The sequence below is a fragment of the Maylandia zebra genome, linkage group LG12, assembly GCF_041146795.1.
Source record: "Maylandia zebra isolate NMK-2024a linkage group LG12, Mzebra_GT3a, whole genome shotgun sequence".
Classification (NCBI taxonomy): domain Eukaryota; kingdom Metazoa; phylum Chordata; class Actinopteri; order Cichliformes; family Cichlidae; genus Maylandia; species Maylandia zebra.
Genome location: NC_135178.1, coordinates 15,665,816 through 15,687,506, shown reverse-complemented (window position 1 = coordinate 15,687,506; position 21,691 = coordinate 15,665,816). Strand labels below are relative to the sequence as shown.

Sequence of the window (21,691 nt, the reverse complement as noted above, 5' to 3'; positions counted from 1 at the left end):
TGAGGAAACTGGACAGGTGGCAGCCTAAAAAAACCACTACAGCAGATGAACAGTATCTGTAAGTCATGTTAGAAATAAGGAAAAAACCAAGTGAAGATCTGACACGGTGAGATGTATTTGGCACTTCAGTTGATCCATCTGCTGTGCACTGAAGACTCATCAGAAATAGTCTCAGTGGATAAGTGGCTGTCAAGAAGCTATTCATAATGGAAACGGGGGGGTGGAGGACTGATTACACAAGAACTGGACTGAAAATCATTTGCAACAGGTGTTATGGAGTTATGAATCCAAATTGGAAGTTTCTGGTTCTACGGCCATCTGTAAAACATAGTGGAGGCTCTGTCATAGTTCGTGACTGCATTCCAGCCAGTTGTGTTGGAAATCTTGTTAAAATTAATACAATGATGTATTTGGAAATATGCAGACAGATTTTGATCCACCATGCACTAGCATATGGAAAGCATCTGATTGGCAGCAGCTTCATGTTTTAGCATGACATTGATGCCAAACACAGCTCATTGCAGTGAACCTATTTCTGCTTTTCTGCTAGCAAAATAAAGAAATGAGGGCTGGATAAAGACTTTTGCACAACACTTTATGGTACCAACAAAGAACTACTGTACCCAGTCTACAACTCAGACATCGTTAAAAAGGATATAATATTTTTTGACAAACACAATTCAAACATACCTGCAGAAATATAGCAGGTAAAACACAAGAGAAACAACACAAGAGAAACAACACAACTACCAATCAATTTGTCAGTAGGATATCATTCCATTTATTTAGCTTATTTAATACATTTAATATGTTTAATATCTGTTCATTTCACGTGGGCTTGTTCACTTCCTGCTGCACATATGGAGAAAGATAACCATGTATGCGTTTGTGTTATTGGTTCATTAAAACCTGCATAAACATTTAAAAACACAGTCCCGGTCACCTTATATGTAATCTAGTTTAGCTATTCTAATAATATCTAATAATATTACTGTTCCACAAAATTAACACATGAACAAAAGCTTCTTTCATTATCACTCTGTAATGTTTAATAGATTTATTTTAAAAATTGCGTACCATACATATGCAATATATTTTTTTAAAAACAAATATATATTATGCTTTCCATTTGATAACAGGTTACAGTCTGTACAATCATCTTTTGTGTGTGCTAAATATACATTTTTTTTACAGTGAAATCATGAATGTATCTTATAAAATTGCAAAATAACTTTAGAATAAAGATGTTTTAGTTAGGATTACAAACTCTGAGGTTGGATGGGCACAAATATATGTGATTTTCTGAATACTGTTATCAAAATTACCCCCATAAGCTGGGAAAACACTGTAGAAGCAGTAGTAGAACAATGTAGCAAGAATAAAGTGAGCTGGGAATGTGCAGGTTAACACAGGCGTGTGAATAAAGGTTAGCTTTGGCACATTCAGAATAAATTCAGATACCTTAAAAGATCATTCAGCCAATCGCTGTGAAGCCATCGTCTAGTCTTGACTTACAGACACAGCTCATCTTGTACATTCAATTTCAAAGCAAATACTTCTCTTACAGCATCAAACACATTCCATCTCTTTACTTTCAAATTTTCCGTTTAACTTTGTTTCTTATAAATGAGAAATACCATCCATTATACAATCAATAACTTGCTTAGGCGACCAATACATGCATTTTATACTTTTCAGCATTCATAGGTTGATATGTCTGAGCCCTCACTGCACTTTACTTTGAGCACCATTTACAGATTATCGTGTTGTTTCCTCAAAACTGCGTCGGGTCTGTTCAGAGATCTGAAAGAAAATCTGGGGAAAATATTTGAAGGAAATATTAATATTCCATGAAAGCTAGAAAAGGTTCTGGTCTTCACTGAAACTTCAGTGGTTTGTGATGGCACTGTGGTGATGAAAAGCTGAATGCAGTATCGTACTGTGAGGACCTCTGGAGAAACAGTGCTGTTCAGTGGGGAGAAATGCAAATGTCCTGCAGCTGCAAAGAGTCGCGGAACAATAGAATCCATTCTTTCAATCTGAAACAGTGTCATCTGCATTCATTCAATCTTCTGAAGTGATGTGCTTGAAAATATGCTCATTGAATCTCTGTGCAACACACATGGAAACATGCAGGGAGGTGAGGTGAGAAATCACATCATTTCCCTTTCAGATCATGAACATGCAGGCTGTACTAATCAACACTTGGGGAGTGTGGTGGATATTGGCACTATTAGTTGGCCTCTAATGACCCCTGATGGATGTGGGCAAGCAGTAAGTGAGGAAGTCAAACCAGTGCCACGTAATTCCCAGGAAAAGTCCCAAAAGCACGAGTCCGTTCTGACGTACCTAGAAAGGGGGCAGAACATATGGTGTGTTCATGAAACAGAAACTGTGAATCTGTGGGATCTTCTGCTGTTTAACTGTGCCTGTTACATATGCAATACATCATTTTGTCCACTAGATGGGGCACTGACACTGCAGAATGTTTTGAAATTGCTAACAAAAAAGGATCCTCGTGTCTGCTTATGTACATTTTAACACTGTAGACATATCTGTAGTGATTCCCAGACAATCTAAATAAGGGTGACATGTCAAATGGCAAACTTGAATTAAAAGAATGTGTTTTTGTTTCCTGGTGACAAAAACTATTGTAGACGCTTGACTAGTTTGACAAGTATTACATTGTGAATACATGAATAAAGATATGCATTCAAGTTGTCGCCCAAAGCCAAAACATTCCTTTTCTTTCTTTTTTTTATTCCATCCATTTTTATATAAAGCCTTGCTTCAGTGTCTTGTTTCTACAATACACAGTATGATGCACTCAAAATAGCACTTATATATAAAGATATAAACCACATACCTACAAACCAGCCATCATCACATTTCTCCACCACTTGTACAATGTCTCCTTCTCTGAGCTCCAACTCATCTGAATTCTGTGGTTTGTAGTTGTAAACAGCTTTATACCTAAAATTGAGAGCAAGCAGCCTTAACCACAAAGTCACCAAAGCTGCAACACTTGTTCTGTACTGTAACAATGTGAACAAACAAAAACATCTGATGACGTACGGTTGGTGTTGCACCATCAGTGAACCGGGGCTGTTTGGTGCTTGCGTTTGCGGCAGGGAGTTGGCATGTGGAGCAGCCTGATTAGGTATTGCACCCTAGGAAAAAACAAAAAACCTCATGTCATCATTATGAAATGGCAAATAATGAACAACATTCCTGTCAGCACAAACAATAACACTGTGGGTGTGTACAATGTGTCACTTTATCAGAAAGGCAGTGAGAGCAGACCTGCGAGTGGTCAGAGTATCGGGGAGTGTTCACTGTGGGAGCTCCCGCTCTGTGTGCTGACGTTGATGAATGAGTGGAGGGTGAAATGGTTTTAACGGCGGCACTCTGGTTAGCTGAGGGTGTCCCAGCCCAGTGATTGTTGTGGTTGGTGGGTGAAACCGGTTTGGAAATGATGTGGTGCAAGCGATTAGCCATTTCTTTGGGCACGGGTGTCTGAGTGGGAGAGCGTGACTGTGAAGCTGGGCTGCCGAGCAGTGAAGGTGAAGACGGTTTCACGGGGGAGTGGTCAGGTTTGGGGCTCAGGGAAGTGTAGGTGAAAGGGGACAGCGGTGACCGTGGGGAAGGTGAGTGCAGTGGACGTCCTGGACTCTGGGGTCCAGGAGAGACTGGTGACATGGGTCCCGGTGAGTAGTCATCCATGGAGTATTTGGTGCGGGGCATCTTGTTGACCTGAACGTAATTGGCTGGGAAGATGCCGCTGCGACTTGTTCCTGGAATCCTGCCCTCCAACCACTGATCATCAACTCGCCTGGTTATGCTGATCACCTCACCCTAAAATAGAGAATCGAGGTTAAAAAAGCTTTAAATGGTGACATAAACAGTAAGAACTGATTCGGAAAACCTAAATGGAAATATGTTTTTGCTCTGTTTCTGCTCTAACCTTTAGTTCAAACAAGCGATGCATTATGAGCCACTTACTTTACGGAAAGAAAGTTCAACAGGTAGGTCCGCATTGAAGTTAAATAGAGCCACAGCTTCCCCATACTCCAGCACCTGCAGAGTGGGAGACTTTATAGGTGTCGGTTTTTCTGTAGGAGGCAAAACCTGTGAAAGACATTGGAGTTTTTAGCCAAATTCATGCCATTATACATAATATCAGCACATCACAGAAGAAGAAGAAGTTTACCTCCACATATGTTGTGGGGAAAATACCAGCTCTTCCATGATGCTCTCCTTCAAACCAGTTGGCATCTACCTTCCTGTGGATGTAAACAATGTCGCCTTTCTGCAGTGGGAGCTCCCTGAAGGAAGAAAAAAAGATAGTAAGGAACGTCTCAGTTTCTGATACACCTATAACTTTAGATTCAGAGAAGAAATTACAACTTTATTATATCAGTTCCTTCTGTAACTTACTTGGGTGACTGAGCCTGGAAATCAAACTTGGCTCGTGCTGCTTTCATCTGGAGAAACAAATAGTGTTTTGGGAACAATGCAGTTGTCACATGCAAACAATCCAGCCTTCAAAATAAAATCAAAATGCAAATATATTTATTACGGTCTTCTTTTTTACGTAGCAATAAAGTGGTAGAAACATACCTTTTTCTCCTCTTTTTTAGGTGGGACCTCCATGGTTTCATTTGCAGGCGAAAGACGTTCTACTGTGGAGCAAAGTAGGGAAAGCAAGTGAAGTCTGATACATGCACTTCTTTGTTCCCTTGTTGTTTTTGAATGTGTTGCTGTGTAAAAGCAATTATAATCATAACAGCTACATGGGGTTAAAAGGGATTTTGAATTTCCAGGAAAAACAATTGGATAGCGCTAATCTTTAATCAGGTCTTCCGGGTTTCACTTCCTACTTTTAAGGGCTTCCTCCCCACCCATCCACAGCTGTTTCTTTATGAGGAAAAAAAAACTACAAAGACTTTCTGTGGTAACTTGTTAGCTGAAGCTAACAAGTAAAATAGCAGGAGACAACGTTAGCAATGAAAGACAGCCATGAGACTAACAGCAAATATTAGATTACTCAGGGCTTTCATCAACTACATGCGGATTGATTAAATGAGAGGCCTGTTCTCTAAAAGCACATGTGTCTTTGAGTGAGAGTGGATTAACGAATGAGGAAAAGCTGATTGTTATCAACTTAAGGAGAGTTTTGTAATAAATCACTATCGACGACATTGCAGAGATGCTGGGAAGGCCTCAGTGTGCATGTGTGTTGCTCCGTGTTTACCATATGTGGGCACAGAGGGTGATGATGGGCCAACAAAGTGATGGACAGGCTGCTTTGATGCTGATGAATTGCTGAAAAAGTGGAGAACATAGTGACCTTGATTTAAATCTGAAAAGTTTATGTCTCTTTTCAGTTCTAATATCAAACATTTAGAAAAGGCACAAAGTTAAAGCTGGGAGTGTGAGTGTGTATGAGTGTGAGAGAGTGTGTGAGTTTCCTGCACATTTCCTGTATATAACTGAAAGGCTGGAAGGGCTTGCAGACTCCTTGACTTGAAAATCTGCTTCCAGTAAAGTATGAGGCTTTAGTTGTCTTTACAGCCCCTATACACCATTCATTAATCCCAATCCTGAGTGTTTGCATTTGAATTTGCATTTGGGTTGGGAATGAATCCGAAACCCGAAAGATTCCAGCTTGGATTCCTCATGAGCTGATTTGCATATGCAGACAGCACAGTTCTTGTATCTTAGTGGTTGCAGCTGGACTCGCACAGCTAAACAAAGTGTCCAGATAACAGGAAGCAGTGAGGAGCTGACAGAGTTTCCCTGCTGTGTGTTTTAAATTTCCTATGTCCTAAGCCAAATCCCCTGAGACTGAAAAAGTTCACAACCAATGAACTCAACTTAGCAAACAACAGAGAGAATCCTCCAAGAATGCATTACACACACGGGAAGAAATGTGGAATGTCGTCAGCTGTTTAAGGTAAATACTGTACTTGGACTTGTTCAATTAACAGAAAGTCACCTGAAAAACCAGCAGGTTCCATGCGAAGTTAATGGTTTTTCTGTCAAATCACAGTGCTGGTTTTCTTAATACAGCAGGAAGAAAGGAGCTGTTACTACTAAGAGATGACGCAATATTAAAGTGGATTAAGAGGCAGGGAGTTGCTCTCAGAGGAGGTCTGTTATGTAGTGACCCTGGATTTTCTATTAACCTGTCCTGCATATGCCACTATGATACAATGTGCACAGGAGATGAAAATCACTTTGAAAACTTTTAAACATTGCCACAAAATAAGAATTCCTCAAACAACCTGAAATGCATACAGACAGAGGTAGAAATGATCTAAATTACTTAAAAACTACGGATAATAATACGTGGTTATGCCAGTTAATATGGGTACATATAAAGTAAGGAAAAATAGAGAATCGCTCGTAAGAAAGCAAAAAAGATATAATTTAAATCCAGCTGCATATCATACAGAGTAATCATTATTACATCCCTTACTCTGTCTACATATTATAAGTGTAACAATGCCAGTGACTGACCTGTAACTAGTAGCGCCACTCTTTGGAGCAGTTACTGGATCCCTCCCTCTAGCCTCCTGCAAGCAGAGTGAACAGTAAACACAGTTATTTTCCCCTAAAGCCTTCTGTATCTCACAGCTCAGAGGAAATCTCACAACAACTCAGACAAAGTCGAGGTGCTGACCACTCCCAAAGGAGCAAGAATTCCCCTGGGTCCTATCCTCCTTAGGCTACAAGCAGCACCTCTCATGATCTGTCTGAGCCGCCTGTGATTTCAGTTAAATTGCAGACTATGAGGCTGATTCAATCACACAGGAATCAGGAAAAAGCATGACAATTCTTGGCTGTGATACTGCAAGGAGAGTTCAGAAGAAAATAATCAAAGAGTACTGAAGAATTTGATTTTGTAATTCTTTTTCAGCAGGCAGGTCTACATTCGCTGTGGAGGAACTTGCAAGCAGGCGATTTACAAAGCAGACTGATCCGAATGCAAAGGCAGACAGGCAGACTATATCATCCAGGTCGCATAGGAAAACATGTCAGATAAGGAAGCAGAGGGATCTCACTGGCGCACAGCCTTCATTGGAAGTGTAGGGAAGTGGCAATTCTACTAAATTGGTGGTGTCGGGGGGTGGGATGCTTCAGCAGAGAGAGTCAGGAGGGGGGCTCAGTACCTCACCCCAGCCTCGATGCTGCTTCTTCTGGGAAAGTCTCCGCTCCAGGCCTTGAATATCCGAGTCCAGCTCAGCCTCAAATCGACTCAGCTCAGACACCAGACTGGCCTGAGTCCGAACAGTTATGGAGGTGGAATAGCAGGATTAAAACACTAATACAGAGTCTGAAGTTTGGAGCTGATGATGTCCCCTGTTATGCATTTTAAACAGATGACATCTTAGAACAGAGAAATAAATACTGTAAAAGAAGCTCACCTCTATTGAAGGAGACTTGGGTTTCTCTTGTAGCTTCTGTGCATATAGATGTGACTATGGACAAAAAAACAAAAAAGAAAACAATTGAAATGAAATGATATTAATGAATAGAGCCTTACTGATACTGGAATACCAATATTGATATTTGGTGATTTAAAAATCCAATATTCCAATATCAGTTATTTTTTTCTGTCACACACACCAAGCATAAACAGATTTCCCTATAATATGTAATTATTTATTTAGTCGTTCTGCTCTGCCAGGATCAGCTTGTCGGTGTTTGTGCCGTTAGAACAAGTAGGAGCGCCCTCCAGTGGACAAACTATGCAACATCAACACTTATAACGTGGCTGACGGGCGTTTCACCCAGCATTTCTTTACTTTTTAAATGTTCATTTACAGGCTGTTATAAATGCCAACACTAATAAACCGACAAACCACTAATATCAGCTGATAATATCGGCCCCAGATAAATCGATTGGGCTCTAGCTATATAGACGCCCCATGTAATTCCCAGAGATGTCTCAGTTCTGTGGTTGCTTAGTTGTAAAATATTTCACTAATTTATATTGTTCTTTATTGGATTTTGAGGCCCAGGTTGTGTACAATCTAACACTTGTAGCTTCTTCAGAAATAGGCTGGCTGCCAAGAGACATAAATCTGCATTTTTGGTTTAACTAGCACAGAAATCCCTCTTTTAATGCCTCTTTGCCTTCATCCCTGATTCTATGAAACATTACTTTAAAAGGCTCTGCTGGTATGAAACACAGACTAATGCTCTATTTTTTTGTAGCACCTTGGCTTAATATGTCCTTCTGAATGCCAAGTCCTTCCCTCCTTTTGGGGGGGCGGTCATCCTCACTACAGTCACAAACTGTAATGTCACTGTGAAGCAGCACAACACCTGATATGGTCTGTGAGCTGGTTTTGTAAATACTATCCAGGGGATTCAACATTGGCCAGTGTCATAAAGAGGAAATGAAATAAGTCTCCATGCTGTGAGCCATTATACACCACAAGAGGTTAGGACCATAATACGCATCACAAGACCCCACAGCTCCGGTGGGGGAGTGGAAACAAAGATTTCTTTTCTTCACAAGTGTAGACACAAGGCACAATATGCACCAGATCTGGGACATTGTTGCAAGACGCATTCAAAATAGAAACTCTAAAGAGACACCGGTCTAGTACTCACTGCACACTCAGTTACAATGGCTCTTAGTTCAGAGCGTCAGCCTCACCAGCCTGTAAATCACTGACTTAAGGTGTAAAACCCCTCAAGGCTCAACATAAATACATAGGTAGTGTCTTTTTTTGACTGAAAAGATAAATGAATGAATGCTGGGAGCCTACTGGATCCTCTGAATAAAAGGAGTGAGTACATCTGGTGGTAAGTGGTAGGTACCATACACTGACCACACTCTCAAGTTATTTAAACACCTCACGTGAGAAGATGGAATACAAAGACTTAGACTGTAATCCTTACAGAAAAGGTAAGCAACCTCTTCTTGAGCTCTGCACTGGGAAAACAGTGCAAGACTGTAGAAAGAATGCGATTTGTAAGAACAAACAACAACCTGGAGCTTAGAGAATCATGAAGGAACATTTTTAATGCAGGAATCAGAGCCTGCTTTTAAACTATGAGAGCATGTGAGTTTGTACCTGACTGTGGCTTTCTGAGGTGGTGCTCTTTCCAGGCTCAAAGTCGAATATGCTCTTTGGTTGAGCGTGCTGCTTTCCTGGGTCTGACAGTCTATCTACATCCTCGCTCCTGAAATATAACACCCACACCCACACACACACAGACACACACCATGGACAGCAGTTTAATGGTGACTTCATTGTAAGCGCCTGTAACAACAAATCCAAACTTGTCCGTCCCACACATTTTTTCCCATACGCTCTTGGCTTTGTAGTTTTTGATGGTACAGCTATTCACATAAGACATCAGCAGCAGTCTGTATCTCATGTGAAAATTGCTGTAAATGAGTATTTATTAATTAAGATATAAACAAATACTAATTTATAAATAAGTATATGGAACTTAGATGTGCTTCATGCAATAAAAATATGTTAAAACTGATCTGATCTAAAACTTTAACCTGTTATAGATCTGGATGTGGTGCAGAAGCACAGTAACATTAATCTCAAGCATAAGTTCAAAATGAGAATTTGACTTTTTTTTTATACACATTTTTTCCATTTCCTGTCAGCATAATGTGAAGCCCCTCTATGAAAGCTCTTTTCCGCCACTTAAAAACATTTCTTTTTTGCTATCCATAAGTCTCAAAAATTTGAAAAGTTTTTCATCTCTATAGCTAATTTCTTTCCAACTTCATAGGTAGGAATGAGCACTTTAGTGGATTGCCTGCTTTCAGAAAAAGGTGGATGGCAATAAGCCATCTACTGCTCATCATTACTCGGACGGTCTGAGTCAGTTTACTTGACCTCTTGACCTGTTTGCAGTGTTTGTGCCTTTTTAGAACATTTTAAGTGAACGCATCTGGCATAATGTGACTTTCTGTGTGGTTGATTGTAACAATGTTGAGTTCTGGAAATGAGTGCATTTCTAGTATTATTGTATTTAATTGTTAACACTAATCAGCAAGCACCTGTGTTGGATATCCTGCTTTCGACCCTCTTCTGTCTAAGTTCATACTCTTAGGTCTAAAACATCCATCTTACACTGAATATAAAAGCTTGATTAAATTTCTCAAAGTTGCAAACGTTTGTTATTCTCGGTGCTCCTGTCTTTTTTCATGTTGGGATATGAAAAGTCATCCCGTGACCACAAAGGAGTTATCTCAAATCTCACCAGTCTGGTAGAGCTCCATGAGGTGTTAGTCTGAAGAGGTTCTTGTCTGCTTCATTACCTTCTTCTGTGTTGGCAGACAACTGCATCCCTGCAGATCAGTGCACATCAGCCTTAAGTAAAAACTGATTACATAACCGAACAAGTCAACAATGTGGAATTTGGGGAATTTCCTTACTTTCAGCTGACCACTTCTCTGAAGGCTCCAGCTCAGGTTCTGGTGAACAAGGAAATTATTTCTTAGACTAAGTGATTAGGAATGTCACACCAACATATTTCTTTTATGTGCTTGTTTAAGAATTACTTGCAGCTCACTTGCAGTGTTTTGTTGTTCTTTACTAATTTAAGACTTATAAGTAAATGTTTCACACATAAAAAGTAGATCTCATTTAAATTAAAGCAACTAAACATTCTACTAGTGTACTAAAGAGTCCATTATGTGCTGTATATGTTCTGTACATAAAGCTTTAATCTACACAAGCAGCTGTCCAATTATAGAAGTGGAAGGCTTTAATAGAAAAGAGTCAATAAGCATAAAGTAAAGGATGCAGATGTTCCAGTGTTTTCATTCTTAAACTATATCTCATGCGTTGAGATACGGATGAGATACTGATAGCTGGGACTCAGTGGTTTCATTTTGTAATACTGTTAGATAAAGCAAAGCACCTGCTTGTCTAAACCAAAATACTTGCAAGGATCCACTCGAGTGCTGTGAGGGAACTTTTTACTGTGCGCACAGGGAATGTTTTTCTATTATGAAACCTTTAATAGACTGCAAATAACCAGCCTGATCTAGGAGGGGCTGAGATAAGAAGCTGGATTATTGTCAAAGCTAATAAACAGAACAGACATAAGACCTTAGGCCTCTTTCATCATGCCTTTTTCTGCCCCCGCAGTAATCTGTTTGCTGGATCACCTCAGCAGTACCTGACACGGACACCGAGAGGAATTCACACTGGAGCTGGGTATGTGAGGGAGAGGGGGGAGTGTCCTTACCTTCTGGCTTCTTGTGAATCTGCCTGAACATGCTCTTGTACCAGTCTTTGGGTTTGTTCACACTCTGGTATTGAAAGAAAGAGGAGGCGCAGAAAGTCAAAGGATTTGGCTAAAAACAACAACACTTCTTATGTAACTAGCATTGTAGAATTAAAGCAGTGCTAGCTCTGGCTTACTGATCTTGAAGCAATGGGCATCCCAGTCTCATCCACTGGGCCAATTCCTGAGAACTTGATGAGCCTTTCCTCCCTGGTGGGGCCCGTGCTGCGTGGTAACGTGGCAGAACCCCGAAGGCCGTTGGACAGTCCGCCTAAGTTGTCACAGTAACAACATTTCCTTTATTGTGCTGTTTCACTTAATTACACAGGAATTTGTCTGCTTATAAATCCTCCTACATCATATGAAACCCATAGATCAAGTTAAGGGTATTACACAGGCTGATTTTTCAACCAAATTTAACATTTTATTCTTCACCTGCTTTCATTTATTACCATATAAATCACAGTGACTTGATTCATCTTTGTTTTCAGCACATGTGGTAACTCTTTTTCTTGTTATTCACATTTTAAATCCTTCCAGGTTACAAATTCTTCCCTTTTCAAACTACAACTTCTTTACTTTAATTTTGTAATCTTACTATTTGACTGCGAGGGTCCATAGTATGATCCAAAGCTGAGAGTTGCTGGGCTCCCCCCATTTAGTTCTGACACCTTGAAAAGGACAGAGATGTAGAAATCAGCCCTGTGCCAAACGTCAGAGCGTTATGTAGCTCAAACCTGCAGGAGTGATGATTTCGAAACATTGATGTATATATAGCGTGTGATGCTTTGTTTTTCCACAAGGAGGAGCACTTGCATCCTGAATACCGCTCCCTCAGCCTCAGCATTGTTAGATACCTTCATTTCTCCAGACGGCAGCCTTGCAGAATGGAAGGGGCTCAGGGGAGGAGTGGGTAGTCCAGGAGAGATGATCACTTTGAGGGTCAGATCCGGAGAAGTTATTAGTTGCTGATCTGAAGAAACTCCAGGTTTCCCGGAGTAGATTATCCGGGTGCCATCTGGATCAGCAACCACTTCCACGCTTTGCTAAAACAGAGAGGAAATGAAAAATATGGATGAACGAAAACAGTGTGTGAACTTTGCTCCTGTCATGTTCTCCTATTGACGCTGAGTAAACAGCACTCGCTTATATAAGGTCATGTGAACTTGTTGGCGGTCAAGCTATTCTCTAGAGAATAACTGGCCTGAGCAGAAGAGCTTCTGATGAAAAGACCCCAAATTTATTTAAAGCACCAGCAGCGGAAAAGTCGTATTGCACCCACTTTGTCGTCTCTCTTGCTCCAGCTGCAGAAAGGCAGCACTGAAACAGGAGAGGGTCATTATGAGCCCATTAACTCCCCATTCACCAGGTCTCCCTGTTCTTGAGCCGGGGGTGGAGTCAGGGCAGAGAGGTTGGGAAGGGGTCGAGGATGTCAACCAAAACTCCAGCAGTGGCAGCAATTGTCTTACGGTCTCCATAGTGATACCCCAGACCATGCTGGATCCTCTGTTCCAACCCTGTTTATCAGGTGCTTTGGTCCTTCATCCTAGGGGTCATGGGAAATCCCCTTTGCCTCATGGTTGAACTCTTATCTGCACCAATGGCATGGTGACTGTGACACTACACTGGACTGATCTGCGTCACACTAATGAGTGTTTCTCCCGCCTGTTCATATTTGCTTATTCAAGACAGCTGCATTTGCTAAACAGTTGAAAATGTCAATATTTAGCATAGCTGCAATTGACTTTACCTGCGACTGCATTAGATCTGTTGTGGTTCTTGTGTGACAGATATCAAGTTCTTGTGCACGGCATCAAAAGCATCTGCAGAGACACAAATTCATAAAAAAATCAATAAGAAAGTAAAGCTTTAAAATTCTCTGGAGTACAAAGTATAGTAATTGTATCCGGATTAAAATGGAATTAAAGGAGAAAATAGCATAACACAGGAATACTTAAAGTACAAGTACATTAAACCTGTACTTTAGTAAAGTACTTCCTAAATTGTGTTCCTACTTATCCTATCCATGCTCTCAACTCATCCTTGTGTTGTAAGAGTAACAGTATTTTTGTCCAATGACAAATGCCCCCTCCTGACACGCCCCTGACAGCACCTATCCAGCTGCCTTCTTTTTATTCAAATGTGACTTTTAATGTTTCTGTGTAAGGTAAAGTGTTAAATAAGAAGTAACGTTAAATTCTGATTCATCTTCACAGAAATGGCTCATAACAACAGTTCTGCTGTATGCCAAAAATTGTGATTTCTTTCTTTTAAAAACTAACTTTAAATAGATTTGGTTTTCATATCCTTCATGGATCATATTTCTGTTTTTGCTAGAAGTGTCCCATCAGTGTATCTGTGAGAATCCATAGATCGAAGGATATTATTGTTTACTTTTTTATTTCAGGTGATGTCCCCCAATTATCTCCTTGTTGGTCATGTCTTGTGTGGTGTAGCACAAAGCTCCCCAGTCATAAGTTCATATTTTACATCTAGGCAGACTGTCCAGCTGTTCCATTATCCCATCCCACTAGCTTTCCAAAAAGGGAAAATGAACGTCACCCACTTTTTCCCACTACTAAGGAAAAACCCACCCAAACACAATGAGTGTGACTCACACGTCTGCCTCACTCTTCCCAGTGTCGTAATAAGCTGGACTTGAAGCAGCTAGATGATGGGAAAGGGCCAGCTACTGAAAGCAGACACCAGTTTCAAATCAGCTGCACCTCAGACTAACAGATTGTGCCTGCTGTCTCAACATCAGAGGCAGGCTGAGAATAAGAGGAAGGCTATTTCTGCTCCTGAATGAGACAGACTCCTATAGAGATTAAATGGTCCGCATCATGTACGTATGCATACCACACCTTCTCTTCAGCACTAATTCCTGAAACCCAAACTATTACAAAGGCAGTTTGAAAACCGCCCCCATGAAAACACAGAAAATAGTAGTAACTTTTGAAGGAAACAATAAGGCTAATTTAAGGATAGTTTGCAGTCCAAAGCTATGTCTTTGAAGCATGCCAAGAAAGTCGTGACCAAGCACAAACCAGGCTACTACAGGCTGAAAGCTGCCCAGCACAATTTGCACTAATGAGTTTTCCATGTGTCGTTTGCAGCTGAACATTCGTCTATAATCATTGTGGTAAAGACCAAGAAATATAAGCACTCTGCGTCTCTGTGCACAAGGGAAAGAGACAGCACAGAGTCCGTGCTCTGATATAGCAAATGTTCCCGTTTCCAGACAACAATGTCACTCATTTGAGTCATCATCCCTCAATTACCCCAGTTACATAACACAAAATAGATGGGAACCGGAGGTTTGTGCCTTCAACAATACCATTAATGCTCAAGCATGACCGATGACCTATCATTGCCCAAAGCAATCACAACAAAATTATTATCCATCCTACGGCAGGAAACACTGCAAACAAGCTCCGTACATGAAGTCTCATTTACAGCGTGTTTGACACGCTGCTCTGTGTTTACATCTGGTCTTCCTGGCTCTATAAAGCCTCTCACTGTAAGGGGCTGTGCCACTGATGAATAATAGATGAGTAATTTTCAGCAGAACTTGGGAAGACGAAACAGTTTTCCTGTCACTGCTGCCATTTCAGTTTCCACATAAAGTAGTCAGTGACAGCTGCATTTTGTCATATGTCTTTGTAGTCTCCTTAAGATAGCTCAGCATTATCTCTTCTAGCCTCCAAATATCTGCAAACATCAAAGAATTCCCCGAAGACGTTACACTCTTACAGTTGTAACTCATTTTAAAGAGTACTTGTTGTTGCCAAATTCTCTAATAATTAGGCCAGTGTAGCTACTTTTGGCTGCTTCCTTATTCACAAGGGGTCATAACAGCAGGCAACTCTGCATGTTTTATTTGGTAGGGCTTTACTCTGGATACCCTTGCTGACACAGCCCCTAAAGGCGTTTGTGTCTCCTTAAGGGATCAAACCAGCTCAGTGTATGTACCTATCCCTGTTAGCCAAAGGCTCAGGCTTCAGACTGCATTTTCTCATTCACACTTTCATGTGAATGAGAGTGGTTATCTTTAACATGGTCTTGAGGCATACAGCTCTGGCTGTCAGTATAGCAGCAAACTAACTTTCAAGGGTGGCCTCAAAGGGAGGGTGGCTCTGAACCGTTGGGTGGGTACACTTAAATGGCCAGTATAACACAAATATGGAATATTCTGAACTGAATCAAGCAGTGCTATACTAGTAGAGAGGCATAATAAGGTCTCCCTCTGTTCAGAAGCCTAAGAGCTAAAATATCCTACTTCAGCGAAGTAGCTTCCTGATGAGTAAGCTCATGTCATAATAGTGACTCTCATTCCTCTGGAGAGCAAAATCCAACCCAGTAATTCTCCAGCACTGCATGCATTCCCTGTTTGACAGCACCAAACACAATCCTACCTAATAAGGAAAACTCTGAGTTGATATGTAGCAAGAAAACCGCTGTTCAGATGTCTGGCTACATTTAATCTGAACGCCCAGTTCATTCTTATGTAATTACTGAGACACAACATAGGAGGCTGCTACAAGCTTTCAAAGGCAGACCTGTGATGCTGTCATGGTGAAATTGCATCAGTGCCATAGCAGACGTATTTACAAGTAAAGCCCCCTGCTAGGTGAGAGGTCCTTTATCACCCCTAGATCAGGTTGGGGGTGGAAGAAAAACAGAGCCATAAAAGGCCCATGTGCACTTGAGATGAAAGGAGGATGCCCCGCTCTAGACATGATTTCACAACACCAGAATTTTATACTTCCAGCTTGCTGAAAATACTTCTTATTTTCTCTTGCTTTCCATTCAGTAAAGAAGAGGGTAACTGAGGACAGGCTGAATTAGAATCGGGGGATTTTCATATGAAATTCTCTGAATCGATCCCAAGGACACTCATCCGGTGTCTCAAAGAATTGAGCCACATATTCGATTGAAAAAACTGACGTCAACTTAGTTTTATCAGCAATATCAAATTAAACATTTGTATCACAATTAACTTTAAAAAGTGACTTTAGTGAAGCTGTAAGATTACTTCTCCTTTTAGTCCAAAGGGAGTTGATGACAAACCAAGCTATTATCAGAAGTTGTTGAGGCAGAGCAGAACCAGTCAGCAGCTACGAGGTCAGTGAACTTCACCACACCCCTGTGATTCCTCTGAGTCACAAAAGGAGGTTTCCACAGCTGTTAATAACATTTCTAATATAGTAGCAGTTTTGCAGACTACAAAAAAAATGTAAACCCATTTCAAAGATCACATAGCTCTCACTAATCACACCAGCTGATGGCAAGAAGTCAACCTTTTCCTAAATCTCTCTATCTTCCATAGAGAGCTGCAGCCAGGTCTTTTTGCGAACACTCTGACCTATGATGACCTCCATCTGCACTGCACAAAGAGAGAGCACGTCCTATATTGTTCTCAGTGGGAGCAAGTCTGTCAAGGTGGCCGCACATACTCTGATGAATAACTGCGGCAGTGCTGACCCATGAACTTGTGCGATTGCTACTGGGAAAGTCGTGATTTGATGGTTGTTTTGTTTTTTTGCAAATTAGGAAAGATGGTCTTAAAAGAAAGCAAAACAGTGCCATGTGAATTGATCACCATTTATGAGCCCCCAAGTCTTTTGTGCAGCACGGTAAGCAGAAGCAAAAGAGTTAATCATTTACTCCTTAAGAGTGAACTGCTGCAAAGAGTCTGATTAAAAGTTCTAAAAGCTGTGTAAGAAAACCGGCTACAACGTGTCGACTTAAACACTCTTAGAATGCCATAAAATCCTTAAAATGTGCAAAAAGATTCTAATCATGTATAGGAGTGTGGATATTGTTTTAACCTGCTCTGAAGGGTAAAGTCTTATCATCTCATCTGCACGTACACAGTGTTACTGCTGCCCAGTAAATTACATAAGAGTGCCGTAAAAACCAACAGAATGCTGCCTTAAAAAGTGGTGAGTTGGTAATTACAAGCACATTTGTCGAGTAAATAAAACAGGCTTTTATTTCCAAACACATAAAGTGAGTCACTCTGCAGCTATGCGAGAGGTCAGCTCTGCGAGGTCGATGGCACAACATTGCTTCCCGTGTGCAGCATCGCAGATGTGCCGACGCAGCCCATACAAGGTCCTGCGGCCGCAAGTTTATGATATGCAGTTATTGAGGGGATACACACATTTATCAGGAGGGAAGTATTTCACCTCCTTGTATGGTGCTCGTCCAGTCTGAGCAGCAGGAGGAGTCTGTGTACTTCTTGTCAATGGAGAGGCGATGCGTTCCCAGGAGAAGCCCAAAGGCAGTAAATCACAGCCAGAGTAGGTTCTGTTTTATCAGATTTGCTCTTACAAAAAAAAAAGCATGCTTCACATCATTTAAAGTGATTCCTTATTTGAGCTTGTGTTCGATACACCAGACAAAGCATGAGAAAATACAAAGCTCAGAGCAGAGTAACTGCAGAAAAATGTCACAAATCCTCATGCCTGTCATCTTGCATCTTCAAAGCTGAGTGCAGCCAGTGGTTATGAGTGCTGGCAGCTAGACCCTCAGTAATATTACAAAGGGAGTCAAAGCCAACTGTGGAAATTACCCCGACAGTGATGCCTGGACGGTCCTGGGGCCATTAGGCCTGATATCTGCTGCAAGATGGGAAAGTAATCCTGACAGAACTAATTATTTCCTCTCAGCTCACCTGACAGTTGCCAGTGTACACTTACCCACTGGGCAAAGCAACAAGGGATGACATGTTGGGAAACACTATCCCCAATGCCAGGTCTCTCTCTCTCTGCTATACGCACAGCCAGAGCTCTCTCTTACTCTCCCTCTCTCCCTCAGTGCTCCAGCTGTGACTCCAGCTGCTCTCTTCTCCACTTGCTCAGATGCAAGTGGAGCCCACTCCTGTTGTCCGTATCAACACTAACTACATGAGTTAACATGCTTTAAGACACTGTAAACCTCAACATTAATCCTGTAGAGCAGCACGTAATCCCTGAGCAGTCAGACAGGTTACTCAACCTTAAACAAAACACAGTTTTAAAACTTACACATGTTTCCAGACAGCCACAATGCTTAAGGTCAATCCCTGCATTTGGTTTTCATATATTTGTGCTCCCATTTGGTGTACTTACCCACTCACACCTCTTTCTGTCTGCATGAGCTGTGCATGAAAACCACACTTGCAGACCTTCCCTCCACTTTCTCTGACTCATGAAACTAGCCAGGACACACAATCTCTCTCTCTCTCTCTCTCTCTCTCTTTTCCAGTCCTCTCTCTCCCTGCCTCCACTGAAGACTTCTCCGGTTGACAGGCATTGCCATAGCAACCCATTTTGACCCCCCCATATTCAAAAAGTGCCCCCCTCGTACTTGACTTGTCAGTTTGGGGCACCTCCTTCAGTGAAGCAGCTCTATTGTTGTCATAAGGTGATATTTCACAGCACAGGGTTAACCAAAGGAGAACCAAAATAGTTCATCACCTCCACCTCCCAGACACTACCCAGTGACTCCATCATGTCCCCTCCTAACTTTATCTATCCCATGGCTTCCTCTCCTTTTGTGTGTCTGTGTGTGTGTGTGTTATGTGAACGTGTGTGTGTACACAGTCCAGGTCTTTGGCTAGCCAAAGGCATGAAGGGAGAATAAGAGCTCTTTCTGTTCCTGTAGCTCTGGAAGTGTTTCAGAGTCATTACTCTACGCCACATAGGCAACCACTGACAGCACAAGTCCTGCTGACTTTTCTCCCATGATCGCACACAATAGCGATACTTTATTGGATGTGAAGATAAAAATGAAACAACAAGAGACTGAAATATGTTTTGCCCTTTTAAAGGCAAATTAGAAGGGGATCAGTCAAACAGGAACAAACACATTCTTAAATCCCGCTGTCTTTCACACCCACACACACACATAAACACACAGTTCTTGCCCAAATGAAACCAGGATTTCCAGTTTGCCCACAGTTCTCGCCAAAAAAGACAAACGGTGTAAAACCTGAAATCCAATGTGCTGACAGGCTGGCTTTGGCACATATTATGCAGCAGGAAGACTGATTTACAATGTCCGTGTTGCAGGTGAGTGATCCGATCACCTGCTGACAGATGCAATCCCTCCTTTTAAATCCATGTTTTATTCCAGCAATAAACTGAAAGCCAGCAGGACAAAGAAGGAAATTTATCAGAGCCTACCCAACGGTCTGCCCATTTGTTTAAAAGTGTATGTTTTTGTGCATGTGCTCGCCAGTTTCAACTTGAAATCGAAGCACTCAGCTCTTTCAATAATTCAGCGGTCTGGCTTGGTACACCAAAGCTCGGTGCAGATATCCACTTACTGAGCTTGTACGCTTCACAGGGTTGTTTTCGCCAACCAGTTGAGCTGCTGAACCTAAACGGACAGTGCAGGGCGATCTAGAGGAGCCTTCCTTCATAATCTGTGTCCTGCTGGCACAGACTTTAACCCTGCTGTGACCAAATCTGGTACTTTGTCACTCTGCCCCTAAACGGGGTAATCACGCAAGAGGCAATAGCAGGTTTGGCGCGGTGGTGTTCAGCACGTCTCTGAGTTAAAATCCTTGCTCAGTTTGTCTTACTCTCTTATTGCCAAGCAAACATGAAGGTTTACTCATTGTCAGCTCCATGTTTTTGTTTTTGTTTTATTTATTTTTTAACCAGATAATCACCATAGGAAGGATCACAGATGATCTTGTACTTCAGCCCTTCGTTGTTACTGATGAAATCAAGCAGACTTTTACCGCACAAGCTAATTAAAACAATGACAGCTAAAGATCTCAGGAAGTTAATCATCTAAAAACCTTAAAATACTTGGTGGCTACGGCCCAAGCCTTTTTTTTTAAGCATCAACTTCTCTGTCCTCTGAGGAGACAGGAGACAGCAGATACTGTTGTAATCAAATGAAAGATGCTTAGAAAAACATTGCCACCATGATAGACAACTGATAAGGGACGACGGCCATACAACAGGTTATGCGCTGAGGTAGCCCATGTGGAATGTCACTGAGAACAAACAAAAATGCATCAGAGTTTATTTTAGCGGTAAACAACATTTTTTTTCTGAGCTGTACATGTCCCAGGACTCTGGATCACACTTTAAACATGTCTTGTATAGAAATAAATCCTTGCAGGTCTTAATGCCTGTTTCCAAAAGAGTGATAGAGTGCACTTCAAGCATGAAAACACTGAAATATCCACACATGTAAAGTCACCATAGTAGTCGGTGTGTGGATAAAGGTCAGATGATAACCATCTTTTGAACCACAGACAGCTGCTTAAGGTCACTTAAACACATTCTGAAAATAAACCCACAGCAGTAACAGACCAGTGAAAAAAATAATGCTTTGTGTTGTTTGTCAGTGCCAGTGATGAACTGAGTAGTGACGAGAAGAAGCAAATATCACATCTGTGCTAGAGTCTCAAATGAAAATTGAAGTCAAAACTGACAGAGGCTAAAAAAAACTTAAGTCTTCTTTCTGAGCGTTTAAATCCTTGTAGCTCTAACCTTTGCGCTCGTCACTGTGAGACGCCAAGGCACAAGTTGTACAGTACTTACAGGCTGTAGAGTGCAGGCTGAGCGGTGAAGTCTCTGCAGCACACAAGGAGAGAGAGGAAGTGAATGAAAAAGAAGGAGGGCAGTACTGCTGCTGCTCTTTCTCTCAAACTCTCCCTCCCTCTCTCTTTGTAAAGCCAACAGGGTGTCTTTTATCTTCTGTGAATGATTCAGCCTGAGTCTGAATGTTTGACTGGGTGTCCATAGGCGTGCGCATGTAATATGTGTGTGTGTGCATGTTTCTTGTGTTTGTGTGAGCATGATCTTTAACGCTCATCAGGGGAAAAGGGGCTTGGTAATAGTTTCCATCCACAGCTGGAAATAATAGAAATTCCCATACAGGCGCAGCAGAACCACCTTCCGGTGTTTGACAGCACATGCCAAGAAAGAGGATTTCTATAGCAATCTCAATAATAGGCCTTAGTGTTATAATGGCGTTGGTCTATTCACTGTCTTAAGCCTTTAGTGTGTGTCACATTCATATCAATCTAAAAAAGAGAAAAAGGACAGTCTTTAGCACTTTCTATGACATCCAGATAGCAGATAGGATCCAGGAAAGTGTATTTCTTTTTTTCTTTCACATGAACTCATACCCGCTAACAACCCCAAATATGCAAACACTTGCCCCAGACTAGGACACAAAGACTAATCCCAAAATAAGTGTCAGTTTTTCCATCCTCGGTATCAGGCCCTATGCAGCCACCCAATATGAGAAAGACTTTGTATTCAAGCTGTATTCTTGTAAAGTCCACAGTGTAATCATGAAGATCAGCTGCATTTCTGGACAAATGTTAAGCTTCTGTTAAGTTCTTGAGGGTTTTATCTGTTAGATTCTTTCACCCTGAGTCCAGAAGCAGCGCAGCCCTGCC

The 21,691-nt window shown here is 41.4% G+C and overlaps 1 protein-coding gene across 6 annotated transcripts; it reads right to left on the bottom strand.

Moving 5' to 3' along the window:
• Window positions 1–757: 757 nt before the first annotated feature.
• Window positions 758–20,942, bottom strand: sorbs3 (sorbin and SH3 domain containing 3). Of its 6 annotated transcripts, none has more exons than XM_004544280.5 (21): window positions 20,826–20,942; window positions 13,028–13,100; window positions 12,135–12,323; window positions 11,876–11,948; window positions 11,415–11,548; window positions 11,239–11,302; window positions 10,421–10,459; window positions 10,246–10,333; window positions 9,093–9,201; window positions 7,431–7,484; window positions 7,176–7,283; window positions 6,523–6,578; window positions 5,255–5,325; window positions 4,621–4,682; window positions 4,438–4,484; window positions 4,211–4,325; window positions 4,003–4,128; window positions 3,304–3,855; window positions 3,076–3,170; window positions 2,867–2,973; window positions 758–2,349 (listed from the first exon to the last, which is right to left on the bottom strand). In XM_004544280.5, exons 2-21 carry the CDS (start codon window positions 13,037–13,039, stop codon window positions 2,288–2,290), a joined length of 2,163 nt encoding a protein of 720 aa, XP_004544337.3. In that variant the 5' UTR covers window positions 13,040–13,100; window positions 20,826–20,942; the 3' UTR covers window positions 758–2,287. The 6 variants fall into 6 exon arrangements, with proteins under 6 accessions (XP_004544337.3, XP_004544338.3, XP_004544340.3 ...); XM_004544281.5 differs by having other exon boundaries at window positions 758–1,815; XM_004544283.5 differs by having other exon boundaries at window positions 3,754–3,855.
• Between the last annotated feature and the right edge of the window lie 749 nt (window positions 20,943–21,691).

Excerpts from the sequence above, each read along its gene's own strand:
- sorbs3 (XM_004544280.5), bottom strand. Across the intron at positions 4,129-4,210 it reads TCCCCACAACATATGTGGAG|GTTTTGCCTCCTACAGAAAA; the intron begins GTAAACTTCTTC and ends TGTCTTTCACAG. Across the intron at positions 3,856-4,002 it reads TTGAACTTTCTTTCCGTAAA|GGTGAGGTGATCAGCATAAC; the intron begins GTAAGTGGCTCA and ends TCTCTATTTTAG.